Source organism: Mustela lutreola, chromosome 1 (assembly GCF_030435805.1).
Source record: "Mustela lutreola isolate mMusLut2 chromosome 1, mMusLut2.pri, whole genome shotgun sequence".
Classification (NCBI taxonomy): Eukaryota; Metazoa; Chordata; class Mammalia; order Carnivora; family Mustelidae; genus Mustela; species Mustela lutreola.
The window spans coordinates 35,234,864-35,260,994 of NC_081290.1; the positions used below are offsets into that span (position 1 = coordinate 35,234,864).

Genomic DNA, 26,131 nt, shown 5'->3' on the forward strand with positions numbered 1-26,131 from the left:
GAAACAAAATATATATACCACTTTACTACTACTTTACTACTCTTTAAATCTGACCATCCTTTTCCTAGGGTTTGGTATGAGAGCTCACTTGAATTCCATCTGTTATTCTTGACTTAACATGTAAAGATCCAGCTTGCTCCATGAAAAGAGCACTTCATACTAGTATTCCAGTCAGGGGCAATTCCATCTCCAGGCTACAGAAAAGTCATAGGTCTGCTGAAAGCTGGTTATGAATGCCCTAGAGACATAAAGTAACAATCAGTTTTGCCATGTGAAAAAACTAGTACAAATCTTAACCGATATAGCCTCTTAAAATTATGAGGCAGGGAGTAATCCAAGGTTAGTAATGCATGACTTTCTGAAACAATTCAAGTCTTTTCCATGGGAATAGTCACCCTCCTTTCCAGAATGATTGGTGCACATATATGAAAACAGGAAACATTACTTTCAGTACCAATTCACTCTAGATTACTCTAAATTTTGGACCAGAACTTAGCCAAATAATACTCTATTTTCAAATTAGTTAACTTTAAAGTTTCAATGAATTTTAAAATTCAAAGATCCAATATAATTTATCCCTTTTATCATCATATGCTTGTTACTATGAACTTTGTCTAGAAGACACATCTACTTGCTTCTTTCTCTTGCTCAAAGTAATGCTGAAGTTTAACCGCCTACCTAGAAAGAAGATATACCCAGAAAGAAGATATAAACCATTTTCGGGGAAAACATGCAGGCATTTATTTTTAAGAATTCCCAGTAAGGGGGGAAAAAAAATTCAACATCTTTAAAAATGTGTTTATTTTTTAAAAAATCAGTTGTGTACAAAAGTGTTTCGTAGTTTTTAATTCTCAAGACAAATACCCAACCCTCCACCCATAGCCCACCCTGCTTCAATGGTCTTTCTGGTAACCCTCCCATTTTCCCCTTACAGGAAGTTAATGGCTCAGAATAGACCCTCCTACAGAATTTATCATCACTAACAGATTATTTAGAATAGAGATCTAGAGAAGCTAACAAGCAATGTTCTTTCTCAGTGAGGTTAATGAGAATCCCTATAATGGCAGTAGACTTCCAGCAGACACCACAACAAAGCACCATCAATTGCTGAAAGCTAAAAAATAGATATTATTTTCAATAGTATTTCATTTTCTATTGGAAAAGTCTTTAAATTACATTAAATAAGTCTCTTTCCCCCCAAAGAAATAGTCTAGCTTTTATTATGATGCCTGTAAAAAGTAGGTAACAGCAAGCACACAAGGATCATTTAACAGCACAGTGCAATGATTTGTATTCACTCACCCCCTAGAACCAAACTGATAAACCGTGCCACACCTGATTATATATAGCAGCATGGTTGAAGTAACCAAGCAAAAGGTGACACATTCACAACTTACATTTAGGTGATGATCACAGGTTTATGAGGGTAGATCAGTCCAATAAAGCAGTTAACAGAATAAAAGGGACAAGGGAGAGACTAACATTCCCCTATCCCTATGCCACCAGATTTTTGATCCATATTGCAACAGTGCAAATAGAACATGTGACATTATATGTTAGACACTGCAGAAAAGTAACATTTGGGAAAAGGCTATTTATCAGTAAATACTTCAAGTTGCCTTCTTCCCCAGTGATAGCAAACAGCTGATGTTAAGCATTTATTTTAAACTGGTACTAAAGGAATGGAAATGCAAATTTTTTAAACCAATGGTTTGTACCCTGGAATTGAAATTTCTTGAATTAGAAAAAGTGATTAATACAATATCATTTTGTAAAAGTCCATGAAAGAAAGTTAACTGTAAACAGACGGCTTCCTTTATCATATCCAAACATTGTTTCCATCTATGTACAAGAAAGTATACCTGGCTCCAACCCTTCCCCCTGCCTGAACCCACCTTAAATCTTTAAAACAACAAAAATGTTTTATTTCCCATGTTGCTACAAGTACTGTGGAAACATTATCATACCCCTACTGCAGAGTTTTAAAAGCTCAAATCAGGCATACACTTATAACCAAGATCTGCTTTTCACATTGATAAACTTATTGATAAGCAGCCTAAACAGTAACACAATATGCTGCATTCTGTAGTGCATAAATAAGCAATATCCATTTTAACTGCCAATTCTTTCTTACAGATACTTTAAAAAATTATTTTTGCATAGTTTTAAGCGCCACCAACAATCACAAATGTGAAATATCTCCAAAATGAAAAAAAAAGTCAGTCTTACTTTCATTTCATAGATTACTCTCCTCAAAAGCAAAATACCCAGAATCCAAACATATATATACTTGAATGTTATTATGTATTTAAGTAAACCACAGTCACAATTCCAAATATTTTGGGGAGCTAACTCAGAGAATCTAGTACAAAGTTCTCAAATATTGATATACCACCTACTGTATACTTACTTGAGTGACAAATTGCTATTCGTGCATCCAGTAATCTGTAGTGAAATACTATACAACTAAGTATTTGTCCTTTTAAAAAGTTGGGCACATACCCAGGAAATAGACCCAATTATAATAAAAACCTACTGGAATATCAGTGACCTCTAGCAAATCTGCCTGCCCTAATAAGATTTTCACATATATATATTCCATAATTTTTGAGGTCTTTACAACTGACAAATCACAAAAAATTGAGAATTATAAAAATAATTTCCACCAGGGTACCTTTTCTCTAGACCTGCAGTTTTAGTGTCCTTTTCCCAAACCCGTAAGACCAGAGAAAAAAAAGCAATTGCCTTAGTTTTTATGTTTAGGGAAATGCATTTATCCGTAGAGAAGTAAAAAACAAGAAACAGGAGGACAGTGGGAAATGCACCAGAAAGGAAAGAGGGATTATCACATTTAATGTAAATGAGGTAAATAAATTTTTGAAATGAAAAATGAATTATGGAGAACCTCTTATACCAAATATTATACTTTTCAATTTCCTGGGCATTGAACATGTTGATTGCAGTTGGATGAGATTACCTATGGCATTAATGTGCATAAAAATCAAAGGCAAGGTATAAAGGTATAGCTGCCTCCAAAAGCTAAGTAGGTAATGTTTGACCTTAGTAACCTCTGAGTTTATTCTATCTTTTGTCTAACCACAGGACAATTAAATATACCCTGATAATATAGGCAAATAGTAAATTGGGTAGATGTGTTTGATATTTAAAATAATCCAAGTATTACCAAGCCAACCCTCCACTTAAAAAAAAAAAAAAAGAAAAAAAAGAAAAAAAATCTAACCAACACTGGAACAAAACTGTCCACATTCCACACAATCCCAACCTTACTTCAAAATATAAGGAAAAGTACAAGGTTTTAGCTATTTAAAATAAATAAAGAAAAAATCTTGTTTCCTTTGGCATCTTAGAAAGTAACTAAACTATAACAATTAAAAGAGGTGATTGTATAAAGAAATTTATGCTTAAGCAAATATATAGGGGAAAAAAACATAGCAACTTGTGTTTAGTATGCAATAATATTAACTACAAGAGCTTACTATTAATTAGGAAAGCCTTACAAGTTTTTGGAAGAACCTTCACATCTTTAACATTACAATATAGTTAATAATGGTTCTTTTATTGCTTCTAAGATTATTGAGAAGTCAAATGAAATTATACTGAATTTATGGTTCAAAACTATTTTCCAAACACTTAATGATTATAATTTAGGATAAATAACACTTGAAGAAAGCAAACCTTTTATAATATGACTTCCAATATACAGCCTTACTTTCATCCATTTTCATTCCATTACATTTTTCTTATTTTGCATTGGTCCTGAAATTTTAATAAGAACTGTGTTTCTATGTATAGAACTGCCTGCATAAATCCATTTCAGCCTTCATAAAATGGTCACATTAGTGTTTGAGCTTGCAAAACTAACAATTTTCAAACTTTTGAACTTAGAATGAAATGTAACTTTAATACGAATAGAAAGTCTGACTATGTACAAGAAAAGGTAAAGTTTTCAATTCTCATATTATCAGAAACATCATAAAGAAAGCTAGATTTATAACACACTTCTATTCCTATGTGTATCTGAAGTATGTACAATAAAACACCACACAGCTTTCAGGCATCAATAGGGGCAAATGCAAGCAAGAGTGACTGGGAAAGGACCTGCTAAAGCAACCTCTATGAAGCCAAAATTAGTCTAAAAAACTGCCAACAGCTGATTGCATCCTTGCAAGTTCTCAAAGAAAAATTCATCAGTTTAAAAATAGAAAGATGTCAAATTCACTGAAAAACTAAGTTGGGTTCTTTCATTGAATCTTGGGAATACTGCAACATCAAGTATTTATTGTTTTTGCAAGAGGAACAAAATTGGCAGCTCCATTTTTACATTATTACTCACACAGGAAAGTTAAGAGTGAAGAACTATAACAAAACATTGCAAATTTACGACCTAAATATGGAGCAAGGGATACTGCCCCGAGGCACATTTCTCCACCAAAGAGAGAAATTTACTACTGGAATATTTGCTGTGTGTGGTGAGAGGGGGAAAAATAGATATGGTGTCCCAGTCTGCTGACAAGGACAAAAAGGCTCTGAATAGGTCACCATCTTCAATTCTGGATAAATCTCATATTTAATAATTCTCAGATGCTTAAAATGGTGGTCTTTTCAGCTACCCATTCTAAGAAGTCAAGTACAAGCATGCAAGTAAATTCACAGGCACAGAGGATCCATGTTAAAAACAGTTAAGGTAGCTGTGATGCAAACACCAACAATTTGAATGGCCCTGACACACTCAAAATATTATCTTAATTATTCAACGAAATCCTGAAGCAAACTCTTGCTAGTCTTGGTACACTGCTAAACACTAAAGTAGCATGTTTTTTCCATGGTTTTAGCTTAGCTCAAAGAATTTTTACACTATTAAGAAAAAAATTAAAGTATTTCCCCTTTTTAAATTTACACAGACGTTTAATTAGCTTTATTTACAGAGCAGGGATTTTTTTCAGTCTCCAATGTTGCCTAGATAACATCATTAGGCAAGAATGCCAGTTTAAAAGAAATCTATGCAGAATCCTAAAAATAACAGATGTTGATGCTCCTCAAGAAGGGGCAAGCTTGACTATATCAGCAGCTTTCTCTATGCCTCAGTTACTCAGAAGCAATTCTGTTGCAGTCTCTACATCCCATGATTTTGAAGACAAGGCCACTATTACCGCATTCTGTAGAGAAGAAAAGGGAACAACAAAAAAATCAAATCTCAAAATATTTTAAAAATACTGAATCCTAACTATATATTGACAAAGCACACCTTGTTTTCTTCTTCTTGTGTGTGTGTTGTTTTTTTTTTTTTAAGTTGCCTTGTATTTCTAGTGCATAAAAAGCTTCTAAACCAATGACTGGAATTAGCAAAAGGAAAAGAAAAAATCACTGATTGTAATAACAGAATAAAGTTTAACAAAATTAGATTCAGAGTATCTCTGAACCACTCTTGTCAGCCAAGGATTTGCAGCAATAATTTTAAATCAATCAATGTATCAAAATAAGCAAGCCTTTTGGTACTTACCCTATCAAAGCCCATAGCACATAGATTTTCTATTTTTTTGGTGTATTCTGGACTAGAAACTGGTGCTCCAGCATACACATGTGCCCAAAGTCGAGCTGTCTGTTTGAACATTTCAGGATTTTGTTTGTACTATAATGAAGAAAAACATTGAAAGACATGACAATGCAGTCACAATATTCAATACTTAATTACCTAAGAACTGGCTTTTTCTAAGTAAAAGTAATTTATATTTAAAATGTGATTGATTCAACAACTTTCTGTTGCAAATGAGGTCACTCAAGAAAAAAAGTCTGACCTGAAGCTGTGATTCACAAGTGCTGACCAAGAAAAAAAAAAAAAAGACCAATTATATTTATCAACTTAAATCTCCAATTTCAAGAGATACAAATAACAGAAAGCGAATATGACGTGAAATGAGGTATGGACGTGTTTCAAAACTGCCGTGTCAAACATTATACAACCAAACTGAATTATTTGCTTCTAAAACTGTATGGACACTAACTAACAAATGTGACTGACTTCTGTATTAACCACAGCTCAGAAAAAAATACAACTATTTTTTTGCTGTTTTGTGTATTAGTATGGAATGATTTAAGGAAATATCATGTGCAAAGTCTTTTTAAAAAAAGATTTTATTTGGGGGGCACCTGGCTGGCTCAGTTGGTACAGCATGCATCTCTTGCTCTCGGTGTTGTCAGGTCAGGCCCCATGCTGGGCATGGAGCCTACTTAGAGGAAAAAAAAGATTTTTAAGTAATCTCTACACCTGTCATGGGGCTCAAACTTACAACCCTAAGATTAAAAGTCATGTGCTCCACCAACTGAGCTAGCCAGATGTCTTAATATGCAATCTTAATTTACAGCATGTTTTGAGATGTTTATGAACTCATGATACTTTTAAAAGGTAAGACTTGCCATTCTTATTAGAAGATAAAAATTTATTCTTAAATACTCTGGAACCAACATTACTTAATTAAGTATAAGTTTAAAATAACTGTCCAATTCACTTTAATATTTCTTTTAAAAGTATTTTACATGTATTGACTATTTTAAGACTGATCATCTTCTATTATATATTATAATGACATATCTAATTTCTACCTTGTTAATTCCTAACGAGGAAGTGAGTCAAATTATTGAACTGTTTTAGTAGCTAGAGGAAAGCTCTAAATCCAACTTCAGCCTTTAAGGCTCAGAATTCCACAGGAAATCAAAGCTGAGATTCAAGCCATGCCTCTGACTACTGAAAGCAAATGAACAGCACATGAATGCAGCATGTAAAACCCTAATTCTTTTTTTTTTTTTAATTTTTTTTTTTAAAGATTTTTTTTTTAATTTATCTGACAGAGATCACAAGTAGGCAGAGAGGCAAGCAGAGAGAGAGGATGAAGCAGGCTCCCTGCAGAGCAGAGAGCCTGATGTGGGGCTCGATCCCAGGACCCTGGGATCATGACCTGAGCCGAAGGCAGAGGCTTAACCCACTGAGCCACCCAGGTGCCCCTGTAAAACCCTAATTCTAAGCACACTGACACAAACAACAGTAGAATGTATTAACGAAGATATATATAAAATAAGGAGTGAACAGCTTTTGAAGGGAAAGGAATAGGTTTACTAAGAGGAACAGGCAGGGGAAAATGGCAGATTGGGTGAAATGACCAGCAGAAATGAATACCATCTTGAGAAAGCAGAAGTCCAAGGAATAGTAAGAATTTATGAGATGAAGCTGGGTTTTGAAGACAGTTCAAATCATGGAAAGACTCTGCAAACTAAAGAATGTGGATTTCCAAGTGGTGACAGCAGAGCTTCTGATAGGTTTTTAGTAGTAAAGCAAAGTAAGATTTGTACTTTAAAAAGTTCACTGGCAACAATGTAGAAGACGGGATGAGGAAGAGGCCAAGGAAGGCACAGCTATCAGAGCAGTTAAATTGAGAAAAATTTTTAACTTTTTAAATTTATTTACTTATTTATCTGAGAGAGAGAAGGAGAACGTACACAAGCGAGCATAGAGGGGGAGTGAGAGGGAGAAGCAGACTCCCAACTGAACAGAGAAGCTGTTGTGGGACTCCATCCCAGGACCTGAGATTATAACCTGATCCAAAGGCAGACATTTAAACTACTAGGCCACCCCGGTGCCTGAGAAGTTTTTTAAAATGTGAACTAAGGCAAATCAGAGAAGTATGATGACAGAGACACTGGGAACAGAATCACCAAGAGAAAAGGAGGCACAGAGAATTCCAAGTTTGTGGCTTAGATATTTAATTAAGCTGATGATGGTATCAAGCAAGGATGGACAAGTTTGCAGGACTTAATTTTCTATGTTCAGTATGGGAATGCTGTACTGAGGTAGCCATGAAGCATTCATATAGAACTATCCAGTTCTGAATAGGCTCTTGCACTCAGGGAGAGGTCAAACCTAAACATTTTCTCAACTGACAGGTGATAATACCAGTCTGGGTATGATCATCCAAGCGACTATGTAATGGAAAATAAAAGGAACAATGTCTAAACCAAGGTACTATATTTAAAAGGAGAAAGAAGAGAAATAATTGTAGGAACTAAGAAGAAACAACTACAACTACCAAGATGAGAAGAGAGTAGTTAACTCAGAAGTCAAGAGAAGAAAAAAATTTTAGGTGGAGGGGTGAAAAAAAGGCTCAGTAAATCCTAATGGCTTAGAATAGGGATTGGTAAACTTTCTCACAGGACCAGATAATAACTACCTCAAGCTTTTAATCATACTGTTTTTTGTTGCAACTACTCAACCCTGCCACTTGTGGCTGGGAGGTAAACAAATGAATGTGGCTGTATTCCAATAAAACATTATTTACAAAAATAGCTACTCTAGTTCTAATTTGCTGACCTCTGCCTTGGTGATCAGATCACAACTGAAAGATCAGAACTGAAAAATATTTATTCCATTTGGCAATAATAATAAGATCCTTGGTAACTTTTACTGTGCCACTTCAGCCATAGCAGGAGCTGGTTAAAATTATCATCAGGTCGGGGAGAACAAGGAGCCAATGTTTTACAACCTGAACCTCAGAACTGTGATCCTCCAAGGAGAGTTCTACTTGAAGAAAAAACATTAAATGGTTTCTCAGGGATTTTGTTTTTTGTGCACATAAAAGCCATAGTTCCAGTAGAGTGTTTTGAGCATTCAGATTTCAGTTCTCTTAAATGTGAAAGAGGATCAAGTGACTGTTCACTGCTGTTCTGTAACTAGTGTAAAATATGTACAAGTTTATCTCTATTTTTATAACACAGAAATAAATTTATACAATTACAAAAAATTTTCACCAGGATTATCACTAAATGGAGGGATAGACAGATGGATACATGTAGGATAAAGCATGTATAGTAAAATGTCAATCACAGAATCCAGATGTAGGTAGGATTATCAGTTTTTACTGTATAATCTTGACATTGTGTCTGAAAATTTCCATTAATATTTTTTTAAAAAGCATCTATCATATACCTAATTAATATAGTAAAAATAAAGTTTTCACTATTACATCTGGCAAAATAATCTCACCACAAGAAAGAAAACCATCTCCAGATTTAGTTCCATAGAACTACGCACATGTGTTAATACTGCAGACCATTACAGTAGTAGAGACTCACAGGTAAATATAAGGAGGTCTTTCAAAAGCAGCTACCTTACCTGATTTGCTACTACTGCATCTTGTGGATCATCTGGTTCTGCAGCTGCCAAAAGGGCTTGCAATGACAATAATACCGTGCGGAGAGTCATTGCGGCTGCCCTATAAATCAAAACAGGAAAATACTGCAGTTAAGAACATGCTGCACGACAAAAGCAAAGTGGATGTTTTCTGAATAAAATATAAAAACCAGTGGAGCTGGGACGCCTGGGTGGCTCAGTTGGTTAAGCAGCTGCCTTCGGCTCAGGTCATGATTCCAGCATGCTGGGATCGAGTCCCACATCGGGCTCCTTGCTCAGTGGGGAGCCTGCTTCTCCCTCTGCCTCTGCCTGCCATTCTGTCTGCCTGTGCTCGCTCTCTCCCCCCCTCTCTCTCTGATAAATAAAATCTTTAAAAAAAAACAAAAACAAAAACAAAAACAAACAAACAAAAAAAAACCAGTGGAGCTAAAAATAATCTAGATTTTATCTTAATCATGTAATTTACAGAAATTTATGTATCTGCCTATCACATTTTTCTCTTTTTACTTTACAAAATGAAAGAATGAGCTTTCCATTTTTTAAGACAAGTCAAACCATTCTGAGCTGGACTTGCTTTTCTTATTGTTGCCAATATCCTTCTGGTCAGCTTTACTCACTGACTTAAATTTTTATCCATTTCTCTAGACATAAAGTTAAGGTGATAAACTAGTATATTTAGCTTACTTTCAGTGCCACTCCTAAAACATACGATATCACCAAGCAATTATCCCTTACTTTAAAGCAAGTGTGATATCATTCCACAACATTCTGAACTAGAGCAAGTTATTTTTGCTTAAAAAGTATCATTTAATTCACGCATGTATATAACACAAAAATTTACACAAAAGCTTCATGACATTGGAATTGACAATGATTTCTTGGATGGGACATCAAAAGCACAGGCAACAACAGAAAAAACAGAGAAAGTGGTCCGACTACATCAAAGTTAACTGTGTAGACAGAAAAACCTCCTTTATAAAGGATAAAAACAATAGAGTGAAAGGCAATCCAAAGAATTGGGAGAAAATACTTGCAAATCATGTATCTGATAAAGGGTTAATGTCTGGAATATATAAAGTACTCCTTTAACTCAACAACAAAAACCCAATTAAAAAATAAGAAGGGACTTAAAAAAAAATTCTCCACAGAAGATATATAAATCTTCTAAAGCCCAGGAAAAGATGCTTAATATCACTAATCATTAAAAAAAGAAATCAATGAGATACTACCTCACATCCATTAAAATGGCTACTATCAAACAAAACAAAACAAAGATAAAAGTAGCTGGTGAAGATGTGGAGTCACTGGAATCCTTATGCCCAGTTGGTGGGAATGCAAAATGGAACAATTACAGAAAACAGTATAGCAATAGCAATTCTTTTTTTTTTTTTTTTTTTAAGGTTTTGTTTATTTATTTGACAGAGAGAGAGAGAGAGAAAGACAGAGAGAGAGGGTATACAAGCTGGGGGAGTGGAAGAGGGAGAAGCAGGCTTCCCACTGAGCAGGGAGCCCGATGCAGGGCTTGATCCCAGGCATGACCTGAGCTGAAGACAGACGCTTCAGCTCAGCCACCCAGCTGAGCCACCCAGGCACCCCCAGTATAGCAATTCTTCAAAAAAAATTAAACAACAGAATTACCATATGATCTAACAATTCCACTTGTAGGTACATATCCAAAATAAATGAAAAGCAGGGACAGAGATATTTGTACACCCATGTTCACAACAAACATTAATCACAATAGCCAGAAGGTGGAAGTAACTCATTTCCATCAACCCATGAATAAATAAAATGTGGTATATATATATACACACACTGGAATAGTATTCAGCCTTAAAAAGAAAGACAAATCAGACACATGTCACAACATGGATAAATCTTTTTTTTTTTCTTTTGGTAAGATTTATTTATTTGACAGAGAGAGACACAGCGAGAGAGGAAACACAAGCAGGGGGAGTGAGAGAGGGAGAAGCAAGCCTCCCACCGAGCAGGGAGCCCAATGTGGGGCCTGATCCCAGGACCCTGGAATCATGACCTGAGCTGAAGGCAGATGCTTAACGACTGAGCCACCGAGGCACCCCAACATGGATGAATCTTGACATTATGTTAAGTAAAGCCAGGAATAAAAGACAAATAGTATGATTCATGAGGTACTTAGAAAAGCCAAATTCAGAGACAGAAAGTAGAATGGTGACTGTTATTGCCAGAAGGGTAAGAGGAATGGGAAGTTATTATTTAATAGGTATGGTTTCAGTTTTGAAAGATGAAAAGGTGGGAAGGGGTAGGAAAGAAGGATGAAGAGTGAGGGCTCAGAGGACTTTTAGGGGGGGTGAAAATACTCTGTATACCATAATGATGGATACATGTCATTACACACTTGTTCAAATGCATAGAATGGACAACACCAAGAGTGAACCATAATAAAAACTAAGTACTTCAGGTGACTGAGATAGGACAATGCAGGTTCCTCAAATGTACCATTCTGATAGAGGATGCTGATAATGGGGGAGGCTATGCGTGTGCAGGGGAGGGAGTGTATAGGAAATTTTTGTACCTTCCTCCCAATTTAGCTATGAATGTAGAACTGCTCTAAAAAAAAAGTCCTGGAGACTGGTAGCATAATGATGTGAATATACTTAACAATACTAAATTGTACACTTACTTGAAACAGTGAAGATGTCCATGTTACACTGTCATTTATAAGATGACATGTTATATGTCAATTAAAAAAACCAAGATGATAAGTTTTATGTTATATATTTTACAAAATAAAAAATTCTTGGGACGCCTGGGTGGCTCAGTTGGTTAAGCAGCTGCCTTCGGCTCGGGTCATGATCCTAGCGTCATGGGATCGAGTCCCACATCAGGCTCCTTGCTCCACAGGGAGCCTGCTTCTCCCTCTAACTCTGCCTGCCACTCTGTCTGCCTGTGCTCGCTCTTGCTCTCCCTCTCTCTCTGACAAATAAATAAATAAAATCTTTTAAAAAAATTATTTTATTTTTATTATTTTTTGAAGATTTGTTTGTCAGAGAGAGAGTGAGCGAGTGCACAAGCGCACATGAGGGCACAAGCAGGGAGAGGGCAGCCAGAGGGAGAAGCAGGCTCTCCACTGAGCAAGGAATCCAATGCAGGACTCCTGGGATCATGACCTGAACCAAAGACAGATGCTTTGACTGAGCCACCCAGGCATCCTTAAAACTTTTCTTAAAGTGAGAAGCTCTTCCCTTAGAGATTTGTAAGTTTGTATTATAAATACTTCCTACTTCTTTAATTGGCAATTATCTTTTATTTATTTTATTTACAGTCTTTATGGGGAGGATACAAACTATTACAGTATTACATCTTTATTAAGGAAATAAAGATGAACATATTGAAAGGGACAGTTTGCTCTCAATATGAAAGGAAAAATCTTAAGATTTGATTTCTAACAATCTCAATGAGAAAAAGGTATATTTTCTGTATGCTTCAAATTTTTCATAATGAAATACTGGGGGAGGTATTTATAAACCATTAAGAATTAGTTGACTAAAAAGAAATCTAAATGACACCTGAAACTAATATTGTACACCAACTATACTTCAATCAAAAAAAAAGGGGGGGGTGCCTGGGTGGCTCAGTTGTTAAGCGTCCTTCAGCTCAAGTCAGGATCCCAGGGTCCAGGGATTGGGCTCCACATCAGGCTCCTTGTTTGGCAGGAAGCCTGCTTCTCCCTCTCTCACTCCCCCTGCTTGCGTTCCCTCTCTTGCTGTCTGTCAAAAAAATAAATTAAAATCCTCAAAAAAATACATAAATATAAATAAAATAAAAAAACAAAGAACTGATTTAGATGGTTAAGTGTGTGACTCTCGATCTGGACTCAGGTCATGATCTCAGGGTTATGAGACCCAGCCCCATGTTGGGCTCCATGCTGGATGTGGAGTCTGCATAAAATGCTCTCCCCCTCTGCTTCCCCAGCTTAAAAATCAAAACATAACAGAAAGAGTGAGTGCAGGTAAAAGTAAGGGAATGAATGAATGAATAAATATTTTAAAATGGTAGTGGGGAAAAAAAACCCTAAATGTGAAGTTTTAAGCTGGATAAAAAATTAATGGCAAACAATGACATTATTTTAATCATCAGTTGTAATAAAATTACTATTAAAACAAAACTCAGTCTTCTGGCTCTACATACTATAGAAATTATAACATCTTTGATAGTGTAAAGAAATGTATATGTTTTAGGGGGCACCTGGGTGGCTAAACTAGTTAAGTAGCTGCCTTCAGCTCAGGTCATGATCCCAGGGTCCTGGAATCAAGCCCTGACTCAAGCTCCTTGCTCAGCAGGGAGCCTGCTTCACCCGTTTTCCCACCCACTATGCTCTATCTCTCTCTCAAATAAATAAAATCTTTAAAAAAAATTTTTTTTAAATGTGTATGTTGACTGATCTACGTTAATTTTTAAACCTTAAATTTAGTAATGTGAGAAAGTATACAGTAGAAATACAATCTTTAATTCTATTTATTGTTCCTTCTACATAGTACTGACTAAATTCATAATGCACTAAGATTTTTTAGGATTCTATGTGTAAAAAAACAAATCCTAACAGGTAAACAGGAATATGGAATTTCAAAATGTGTCAGCTAATTTTAACAGTCAATGGATGATGTACCTTACAAATCTATCTTCAGTAAATTAATTTTGCTAAGACCTCAATAAACAGAGTTAAAATGGCTAATTAAATATTCATGCATACAGACTCAGTAGAGCCTCCAAAACACACAGCACCTATATGAACTGTCAGTACTGTTGACTTTCTGTTAAGGGTCTTCAGAAGACCATCCATATAATTGATGTTTATTCAAAACACTGCTACTTAAGAGTATGGCAGCTTTTTTGTTATAACTTTTTATTAAAGCATAACAAACAGAGTTAAATGATATACATCTGGATGAATTTTTATATATGCATACACCCATGTAACCATCACATAGATCAAAATATAGAGAATTTTCAGCACTCAAAAAACAAAACAAAACAAAACAAAACACCTCACTCTTGATTCCCTTTCACAACCCTCATCCACTCCCACCACTATCCCAATTTCTATCACCATAAATTAGTTTTGGCTCATTTTGAATTTTATAAAAACAGAATCATACAGTATGTGCTCCTTTGTGTCTGGCTTTGGTCACTCAACATGTCTGTGAGAATTATCCATGTTGTTTGTGTCAATACGCTTTTTCAAAAACTACTATTGCAGTGTTTCACTGGACAATTATTCCATTATATATCCATTTTCTTATTGACAGGTATATGGGTTATTGAATAAACATGCTACAAGTCTTTTGAAGGACATATGCATTCATTTCTCTTGGATATAGACCTAGGAGTGGAACTGCTGGGCCATATCAAAGATGTTTGTTTAGCTCTGGTAGATACTGCTGGCTGAGTAGTTGAACCACATTCCTACTACCATCAATGCATGAGAACTATTTCTAAGTATGTAGTAGTATCTAACGGTAATTTTAATTAGTACCTCCCTAATGACTAATAATGCTGAACACTGTTTATTAACCATCTAGATATTCTCTTAATCCCTGTTCATGTCTTTTAGAAGGGCAGTATCACTGAGTGCACTTTTTTTTTTTTAAAAGGTTTTATTTACTTGACAAGAGAGACAGCGAAAGGGAATATAAGAAGGGGAAGTGGGAGAGGGAGAACCAGGCTCCCCACTGAGCAGGGCTCCATCTCTGGACCCCGGGATCATGACCCAAGCCAAAGGCAGATGCTTAATGAACGAGCCACCCAGGTGCCCCCTGAGTACAATTTTTATGTGTAGTCATTTTCTTCTATTTCTTCAGGTAAACAGACACCTGCAGTCATAATAGGTGTCAGTGGAAAAACATCAGAAGATAGTTTCCACACAGAACACATTGTGGAGTTAATAAACCATACTAACATAAAACTGTTAAATATTAAAGGTAACTTGCCATATGAATTCACAAAAGACCAAAACAGTTTTCTAGCACACCTATCTCAAATTATTCAATGTTTAGTCAATTTATTTTTCTGAGGATTACTATCCTTTAGTTTTCTTTACCAAATTCCAGATCTGAAGCCTAAATAAACATGAATATCCACTAACTCTGTCAACTATACCTCAATAAATTGGGGAGAGGGGCTTAGGATATCCATGTATATCTCATCTCACTTATTTTTTTAAAAGACTTTATTTCTTTGAGAGAGAGAATGCATCAGAGGGAGCACAAGCAGAGGGGAGAGAGGCCGAGGGAAAGGGAGAAGCAGACTCCCCACTGAGCAAGAAGCCCCACGTGGGACTCAATCCCAGGACCCTGGGATCATGACCTGAGGCGAAGGTAGCCACTTAACTGACTGAGCCATCCAGGTGCCCCTGCCTTTGACATTTTAAAATATTTCAATTATTTTAAAATTCAGCTATTTCACATCTGCCTAATAGGAACAGTTGACAAAAGTGTTTCAGTACAACAGTACCAAGTTCTCTGTCCACATATATACCATAATCTTTCAACTTCAGAAGAGATAACCAGAAGTGGTAGTACTGCTGGCTTAACTGAACAAAAAGGGGAGCCAGTGGGAAATTTTAGTCTGGAGCTATATTTGTTTTTGAAAAGGGATGTGGGGAGGGGGGAGCAGGGAGAAGAGTATCACTCTTTGAGAACTGCTGAGTAGGGCAAATTCAGAAGCAGGGAGGTTAAAGAGGTAATGTGACTTGGGTGAGGTAGTACTAATGAAACTGCTGATAAGATTTTGGAAGTTTCACCAATAAAATTTGCAAATGGGGTACAGGGTACCAGAGAAACAAGAACCAAGGATCATGATGAAGTTTTGGCCAAAGCAACTGCAACAATGTAGTTGCCAGTAACTTAAATGGAGTGATGCAAGTTTGGGGTTAGGGAGTATCAGTTGAGTTTTGAACATATTTTAAGTTTGAGATGTCTACTACATACATACTGAAGTACAGATGTTAAGCAGGTAGCAGCATATGAGTGTGGAGTCCAAGGAACACAGATTTATGAGTTGCTGGTATTTAAGAAGTGAAGTTCTAAAATCAGATAAGCATACCAGGGAAGTGACTATAGATGAAAAGTAGCAGAGGTAAAGACTTAGCCCCAAGGTACTCTCCTAGAAATAAGGGAGGAACTAGTTAAGAAACCTGGGAATGCGCACAAGAAAGGGGAGAAGAGAGGAACTAACTTCCCGGAAACCAAGTGAAAGAAGTACAATGTCTGCAAATATTCATTAGTATCACTGAATGTTCTAACTATTAGAAGGGGCCTTTGAGATGATTTTATGGATAAAAACACTGAGACCTCCAAATTATGAAAGGTCACAAGTTAAAAGAATGACAGAATAAAATTAGTTCTATTTCATACCATACAATGTTTAAGGATATGGAATACAGAAAAAGAAACTAGACCCTAAGAGATGAACCAAGGGAGGAGGCTTTACTCAGATGTGGTATTAGAATGGAAAAGCAAAACCAAACCAACAATTCTTGTCTGTTTATCCAATTACTAAATAAACCAAATTCCCCAAATAGTAAATGTTGTCATTTGTTTCACCTTGTTCGTTCTTGTCCATTCTTTCCCTTTCTTAACAAATCAAACACATAGTTTGTTACTGTTTTCACCCACTCTGACATCCTTTTTATATAGCTCGTCTTAGTTTCTCTTCCATTCATACTGCTAGAATATGGCAGGCTGTAATCTAAGAAAATTACATAAAACAATTCATTTAATCCTTTTAATAGCCCTATGAAGTAGGTATTAACCCCATCTTGTGAGATGAGGACAACTAGGCACAAAGGCTAGGTACTTTGCTCAAGACCACAGTTTAGTAAATGGCAGAGTCATGATTTGAACTAACTCTCAAACACGCTGCTGCTAAATCAAATCAGACAAAACATGTGAAAGCACTATAAAGTGCTATGCAAATGCAGATATCACTTATAAAGGTATTCCTTTCTTTGAATCTGAGAACCTTAACTAAGCTCATTTAACACAATTTTTAACATTTTTGTTGCCTACATTCCACCGACATCAAAGCTGATTACTTTAATACTTATTTTTCTAGTCTTTTACAAGTATCTTTGAGAGACAGGGAAGAACCAAATTTACCAAAATAAATGAAATTGAGACTTTTCAAGATGTAAAACTAGCTTTGACATAACCTAATAAGTACCCCCCCTTTTAAAAAAAAAAAAGATTGTTATTTATTTTCTTGAGAGTGAAAGCAATCACAGAGGCAGAGGGAGAAGCAAACACCACACTGAGCAGATAGCCTGATGCAGGGCTCGATCCAAGGACCCTGAGATCATGACCTAAGCAGAAGGCAGATGTTTAACAGACTGAGTCACCCTGGAGCTCCATAAGTCACTATTTAAATAATGATTGTGATCTCAATTCTAACATACATTTTTTTTTTTTTAAGATTTATTTATTTTACAGAGGTGGTGGCAGGGGCAAAGGGAGAGGTAGAGAGAATCTCAAGCAGACTCCACACTCAGCACAGAGCTGATGTGGGGCTCAATTATGCTCATGACCTGAGCTGAAACCAAGAATCAGATGTTTAACCAACTGCGACACCCAGACACCCCAACACATTTTTGAATATGTACTTGAGACTTCATAAAATTTTAAATTATAGCCCAAATAAGAAAAAGTATAATATATGCTCATGTTTTGAGGCAATTACACATTTAACACTCTAAGCATAGCCTTGGAATTCATTGAGAGGGAAGAAAGTGAATTCAAAATTTCTTACCATTGATCTTTCAGGATATCCAAACAAATAGCCCCTGTGACGGAACTAATATTAGGATGCCATATTTTAGTGATAAACCGGACCTAGAATATAAAGCACACTTGAGTTTTTAAGTAACAGAAATAAAACTCATATAGTTCAAGTATAACTACAAGAAAATGAAATCCTCAGAAAAAAAAAAAAAAAGTCCATACTTACATTACCATTATTTTGCCTAGCTGAAGGGAAGGATGTGAAAGACAAAGCATGCTGAATGCTGTCACTGACATACATTTTTAAAAAATTTTTTATAAATGTTCTGCCCCTAAAGAAACCCAGTAATTACCAGGTGTTTACAATTTACCTACCATAATAGTCCATGCTATGACAATTACAACACAGACTAAAATCTAGTTAGGTAGACAAAGTAACATAAAATAAAAATTAATATAGATAGCAAATGGCAATTTATTCAGTGTCAAGTAGGATGCAGGACAGCTTTGAAGGACAAAGTAAACAAAATCAGTACATGGAAGCATTTTAGTAGTAAGTGGCTGTAAGATGGCTCCTAAATTTTCTGTAGAAATTGTTTTCTCAGATTAAAAAAAAAATTTTTTTTTAACATATATTTGAAAGACAATGGCACTCAAGAGACATTTAGGCTTAGAGTTTAAGAAATTTATACAAAAATCCAGGAGCAAGTTAGCAAAAGAACAATACGTGAACTTACACAACCTCTTTTCAGATTCTGAGTCTCTGATCACCTCATTATTTGTCTTAGGATGGATAAGAAACGAACAAAATGAAAATACTGACTCTAACAGATCACCATGAAATGAAATCCAGTCCATCAGGTCTTACTTACGAGCTTCTGAAGGACCAAATATTACTACTTGGGGTGGGGGGGGGCGGGGAACCTATTGTTATTTTATCTGACACATATATAATAATCACCTAAGTCAAAACTTCTTTATACTTAACTCATTAAGTACTGTAAGTCAAGCAATGGTTTTTTTGTTTTGTTTTGTTTTTGTCTTTTTTTAAAAGTAGGATCCATGTCCAGAGTGGAGCCCACGTGGCAATGAACTCACCACCCTGAGATTAAGACCTGAGCCAATATCAAGAATCTGATATTTAACCAACTGAGCCACCCAGGTGCCCCAAGCCAAACAATAAGTACTCTACAAAAATTGATTCATTAATATCTGCTCTAAATCTAAAGCTATTTATGGAAAGCAGCTAAGCAGACAGCTTCCACTTCTCTCTTTGTGACAGGATTTGTCGATACTACCTGTTAATTACTACTTCACCTAATTACACACTAAATTATATACTAAAAAAGAACTTCAAGTTACCAATGACTTCAAAACACCTAAAACTAATGGAATCTATCCATGCCTTGACCCTTTTTAATTCTTGCTTACAAGAGTAGACACAAAGGTATCTACTCTCAATCCACAGAATCACCAACTTGTTAAACAAGACCATCATTCTATACTTGGGTTACTAAACAGTCCACTGACTTTAATAACTTCATTTTGGTTCCTTTCAATCCATTCTCCACACTGAAATAAAGAGTGACCTTTAAAACAACTGACTAACTACTCTACTTAAGGCCCTTTAATGACTTCTCATTCCCTTTATGTAAGTCTGCACTCTTAAACTATCCCAGCCCATCTTCCAGGTCATCTTAAAATCAATCAATCAATCAATCAATCTCCCTTGGGCCTTTTAAGATTTTATTTATTTATTTGATAGAGAGAAAGAGAGAGCACAAGTAGGCAGAGAAGCATGCAGAGGGAGAGGGGGAAACGGCTCCCTGCTGAGCAGAGAGCCCAATGCGGGCTCCATCCCAGGACCCCGGGATCATGACCTTAGCTGAAGGCAGAGGTTTTAACCCATTGAGCCACCCAGGCGCCCCTCCCGTCGGCCTTTCATACCTGTTTCTTCTCTTAGTAACACATGTTGATGCCCTCTTCTCCTGGCTAATTCCTACTTAATCCTTTAAGTCTTAATTTCCATATCACTTCTTCCTGATCAGTTCTCACAACACCCTGTATGTTCCTATTTCATCATACTGACCACATTTCTATAATTTCTTCCTTCTATGTCTGGCCTTCCCTAAAAGGCTCAGTATCTATCCTGCTTACCAGAGCACCCCAAGTACCTGAAATGTCTCACACTAAATGAATACGCAATTAACATCATGACAAACCTATTCTTAGACCTAACCAGCATCCCTCTCAAATACAAAGCTGGTCAAAGACGGGCATACCAGGCTTATGTACAATAAACATTTCTTCCTAATAGATATAACCATAATATTCTTATCATATTTTCTACCATTCAATAATTTGAAGCATAAAGATACAAAATAACCACATGCCATAATTTCAATAACTCAAAGACATTACACCATTTTGTGACTTTAAAACAAAAATTTGTTCTATCTGGAATGTCTGGGTAGCTTAGTCGGTTAAGCATCTGCCTTCGGCTCAGGTCATGATCCCAGGGTCCTGGGATTAAGCCCCACATCGGCTCCCTGCTCAGTGGGGAGTCTGCTTCTCCCTCTTCTTCCCCCACCCCCAAACCATTTATGTGCTCTCTCTTACTCACTCTCTCTCAAATAAATAAAATCTTAAAAAAAAAAAATTGCTCCAATCTTTTTAACACTGGAAAAAGATTTTTATTTCCTTTTTTAAAAAAGATTTTATTTATTTATTTGACAGAGAGTGAGATCACAAGCAGGCAGAGAGGCAGGCAGAGAGGCGGAAGCAGGCTCCCTGCTGAGCAGAGAACCTGATGCAGGGCTCAATCCCATGACCCTGAATCATGACCTGAGCCGAAGGCAGAGGCTTTAACCCACTGAGCCACCCAGGTGCCCCCCCAAAGATTTCATTTTTAAGAACTACACCCAACATGGGATTCAAACTCAGAATGCGGAGATCAAGAGCTACATGCTCCACTGACTTAGCCAGCCATGAACCCCAAGAATCTGAAATTGCTACTTAAGTCATCAGAAGGTTTATGGTTAGGCAAGTGATCTAAGGTCTCTTTCTTTTTAAAGAGAAGTCTTCCATACATGATCTCTGCAGACTCTATGTGAAAATAAATACACATATATGCAGGATCAAGGAAATTATTAAACTATTTGTTACTTTGTACTAATCTGCAGTTTTAGGAATAAATACCTTTGAATTTGTAAATGATGTAATAAAATTTTTTTCAAGAGGACAGTGTATCACCCACTAGTATGGATATAAGTACCTTAGTAGTTTCTCTGTGGTCTACCACTTTTTATCTTCTATTCCTCTTTTTTTAATTATTTATCAACTATCTCATTTCTTAGATTTGTCACATCTTTTTCTTTCTCAAACCTTAATGTCATTAGTGGTATCCACACATGTTCCAGAATTGTATCCTATTATTCTATACACAATTAATATCTACTGTATTTGTCACTTTTTCTCACAGTACTACACCTCTGCTGTATATCAACAAAAATGTAGACTCAAAAAAATTTGGAAGGGATGAAGCATAATGGTAAGTAACAATTCAAGGACATTTATTATGACTGCTTCAGTCATATTTGACACATTACAAAGCAGGTATGAAATGGTTTATAGTATTAAAAGACTTACTAATCACAAAGCCTCCTTATTTTCACCTATGAAACTAATACTAGCACCATCTGGGTAGCTTCAGAACACTCATTACCTCTGAGGAACACTCAAAAAAACCTTTTTATATAGAAATATAAAAATATGTAAATAGGGGCACCGGGGTGGCTCAGTGGGTTAAAAGCCTCTGCCTTCGGCTCCGGTCATGATCCCAGGGTCCTGGGATCGAGCCCCACATCGGGCTGTCTGCTCAGCGGGGAGCCTGCTTCCTTCTCTCTCTCACTGCCTGCCTCTCAGCCTACTTGTGATCTCTATCTGTCAAATAAATAAATAAATAAATAAAAATCTTTTTAAAAATGTAAATATAAACAAATATTTATAAAATAAAATTTTTCATAAAAATATTTTAAAAATTAAAAATATTAAACATCTTATACAGAAACAAAAATCCTTTTTTTTTTTAGAAGATTTTATTTATTTGGGGCACTGGGTGGCTCAGTGGGTTAAAGCCTCTGCCTTTGGCTCAGGTCATGATCTCAGGGTCCTGCGTTCGAGATCGAGCCCAGAATCAGGCTCTCCGCTTGGCAGGGAGCCTGCACTGCCCCCCCCCCCCGTCTCTCTGCCTGCCTCTCTGCTACTTGTGATCTCTGTCAAATAAATAAATAAAATCTTAAAAAAAACATAATTGGCCCAATCTTTCAACACTGGAAAAAGATTTTTATTTCATCTTTTAAAAAGATTTTATTTATTTATTTATTTTTAAGGATTTTATTTCTTTGACAGACAGAGACCACAAGCAGGCAGAGAGAGGGGGGGATGCAGGCTCCCTGCCGAGTGGACAGCCCAGTGCGGGGCTCGATCCCAGGACCCTGAAATCATGACCTGAGCCAAAGGCAGAGGCTTATTAAAACACTGAGCCACCTAGGCACCCCCAGAAATGTAAATCTTAACACCATGTACACAGTGTTACCAGACCAAAATGAAGGAAGGAGACTATTCTTATAATCTATATTGGCACACCATCATCACTAATCTATTTTTTTTCCCCTTCACTAATCTTAGCCCCTCCTGGAGGACAGTATCGTATTCATTTACTCTTTAGTTCAAACATTTCAGCAACTTCATGGCAAATGGAAGCTCACATTTCCACTGAATTTCCAGTTTCAAACTTGGAACTCAAGGATGTTACAGTATTAAAACAGCTTTAACTAACTTATTGTCCAAAAAAAAAAGCTATTATATTTTAAATATGCATGTGCAGATGGGTAGACCCATTAAATGTTATTAGCAATGATATTTATAATCAATTTCACATATAAAACTACATTTATAATGTCAAGGAAAAACCGAAAAATTCACAACCTAATCTCTAATTCATAACTGGGCAAATCATTGAGCTAGAGGTTTCCTACTTTAATTTTTTCATTAACAGTATATTACAATTCACTTCAGAAATAACACTGGTTTTATGCATTGAATTAAATTCCTTCTACACTATACTCAGCTGCCTTAAAGATATACCTTCTCTATCTAGAAGCAAACCTCCTGCTCTTTAGGGTTCATAATTTATTGCAGAATAATAAACAGGAAATACTCTGTGCCCACTGTTATCAAATATGTAAGTTTCAACCTTGTGCAATTTTAGCTGCACATCAGTGAGAATATAACCAGCTACTTTTAATACTTCTATCTCATGAGACTTAAAATTAAACCTGAGCCTATATATTAAACACAAACAAAATCCAGCAAGAAATTTACAAATACTCCCAATTTTTCCATTATATTTACCAATCAGTAAAAATTCATTTTATCTAGAAGCTCAACATATTTAGAATATATTTATAATACATTCATTTACATTTATTACAAAAGCTTAATGCCATAAGTGGAATGAATACCATATTTAAAAGAATACTAAATTACAACTAAGATTAACTAGTTGAAGCCAGAGGGACACTTTTCTAAATATTGAAGCTACCTCAATGTGGAATGTCTGGAATTAGCATAGTAGTGGCCTGAAGAACAATAGGAGTTCTGTTATGTTATGAGTCTATTTTTCCCACTATGCTAGAAAACAAAGGTGAGAGAGGGACTAATAAATAAAATAATGTGTCAAGTGCCTGAAATAGAGCCAGGGCTATGCAATCACTGTGGAGCTATATAAAAGACTATAGAGGGAAATAATAAAACACTTTCACTGAGATTATAATTCACCCATTTAAAGTGCATGACAGTTTTCAGTATATACACAGAGCAACCATGTAACCATCAGCAGTCACTCCCCATTCCTTCACACACCCTCAGTCTTAAACAACCACTGACCTATTTTTTGTCTCTATGGATTTGTTTCTTCTGATGTTTCATATAAATGAAATCATACAATGAGTGGCCTTTTGTATGTAGCTTCTTTCATGTAGCATGTTGTTCTCAAAATTCCTCTAAATAATACATTATCAGTACTTCATTTGTTTCTATAACCAAAAAAATGTCCCATGGTATAAATATGCCACATTTTATTTATCCATTAAGTTAATGGACATTTATTTATGTCATTTCCACTTTTTGGCCACTATGAATAGTGCTGGTATAAACATTTGTGTACAAGTTGTTGTGTAGACATGTTTTCATTTCTACTGGGTAGGTACCTGGGTAGAACTGATATAGGTCATAAGGCAACTCTGTTCACCATTTTTTTTTTTTTTTTTTTTTTTTTTTTTTTTTTTTTTTAAAGATTTTATTTATTCATTTGACAGAGAGAGATCACAAGTAGGCAGAGAGGCAGGCAGAGAGAGAGAGAGGAGGAAGCAGGCTCCCTGCTGAGCAGAGAGCCCGATGCGGGACTCAATCCCAGGACCCTGAGATCATGACCTGAGCCGAAGGCAGCGGCTTAACCCACTGAGCCACCCAGGCGCCCCTCTGTTCACCATTTTGACCAAACTATGTATCAAAGCAGCTCTAACATTTTACTTAAAAAATAAATAAATAAAAATCTTCAAAAAACTATTTATTTGTCAGAGAGAGAGAGAGAGAGACAGAGACAGAGAGAGAGAGAGAGCAAGCAGAGTGGCAGGCAGAGGCAGAGAGAGAAGCAGGCTCCCCACCAAGGAAGGAGCCCAATGTGGGACTCGAACCCAGGACCCTGGGATCATGACCTGAGCCAAAGGCAGTTGCTTAACCAACTGAGCCATCCAGGTGAGCAATGAATGAGAATTTCAACTTATACTGGAAATGTAAGTGCCAATGTTATACTTTCAAACGATGTCACAGAAGGAAGACAAGGCTACTTCAAGGAGGGCCTTTTATTTTATTTTAAAGATTTTATATATTTGACAGAGAGAGACACAGTAAGAGAGGGAACACAAGCAGGAGGAGTCGGAGAGGAAGAAGCAGGCTTCCTGCTGAGCAGGGAGCCCAATGTGGGGGCTTGATCCCAGAACCCTGGGATCATTACCTGAGCCAAAGGCAGATGCTTAACAAGTGAGCCACACAAGCACCCCAAGAAGAGCCTTTTAGAATGGGAGTCACTGGTTAATGCTAATATTTACACAGTGCTTACTCTGTGTAGCAAGTTACAAGTATTACTATTTCATTAAATCTCAGGTACCATGAATTACATAACACACCATTACTTTATGTACCCTCAGAAAGAAAAAACTCTGCCAATTACATTATGACATATCATCTATCGAAAGGCGTATTTTGATTTCAGAGACATTAAAATACGTGAAAAGGGGGTGCCTAGGATGGCTCAGTTGGTTAGGCATCTGCCTTCAGCTCAGGTCTGGGATGGAGCACTGAGTTGGACTCCCTGCTCCTTGGGGAGTATGCGTCTCCCTCTGGCCCTCCCCCTACTCGTGCTCCCTCCCTCTCTCTGTCACTCTCACTCTCAAATAAATAAAAATTTTTAAGAAATGTGAAAAAATGTTTCACAGAATTATTACAATAATGTATACATGGATTAATTCATTTAATCTTTATAAGCAATCCTAAGTGAGGATTTTATAGATGAGGCAACTAGGGCACACAGTTTGCCTAAAATTGTAAGGCCAGGGGTGCCTGGCTAGCTCAGTTGGAGCATGCAGCAATTGTTCTTGGGATAGTGAGTCCCACGTTGGGCAGAGATTAGTGAGGAAAAAAAAAATTATTAAAGCCAGTTAAATGGCCGAAGTAGATTTGAACTTTGGTGGACTACTCTTGTTCTTGGGGGAGTCATAATCACTGTTTTAGAGATTATGCCCTCACTCCTTCCTCATCAGGATCAAAAAAGTAGGGCACACTGGGCCTTATAGGATTTGGGTTCTACTTAACCTCTAAGCCTCAGGCCCCTCATTTATTAGAACTGTTAAGACTGGGGTGCTGTCCTGTATAGGGCTCCCTGCTCAGTGGGAAGCCTGCTTCTCCCTCTCCCACCTCTCCCTGCTTGTGTTCCCTCTCTCACTGTCTCTCTCTCTCTGTCAAAAGAATTGTTAAGACTGTTTCACAAGTGACAGCGGCTACTGCCATTCTCTAATAGTAAAAAATGTGGTGGCTGAAAGTAGTCTCTATTGAG

General features: G+C 36.5%; 1 protein-coding gene across 1 annotated transcript in view; it reads right to left on the reverse strand.

The window, feature by feature from the left end:
* Positions 1–1,204: 1,204 nt before the first annotated feature.
* The window catches only part of UBE2K (ubiquitin conjugating enzyme E2 K), a 74,183-nt gene continuing 49,256 nt past the window's right edge, over positions 1,205–26,131 (reverse strand). The window contains exons 4-7 of the mRNA XM_059163207.1: positions 17,984–18,066; positions 9,182–9,281; positions 5,522–5,650; positions 1,205–5,177 (exon numbers count right to left, since the gene is read on the reverse strand). Coding sequence (XP_059019190.1) covers positions 5,103–5,177; positions 5,522–5,650; positions 9,182–9,281; positions 17,984–18,066 — 387 coding nt within the window. The 3' untranslated portion in view covers positions 1,205–5,102. The remainder of the gene's footprint in view (positions 5,178–5,521; positions 5,651–9,181; positions 9,282–17,983; positions 18,067–26,131) is intronic.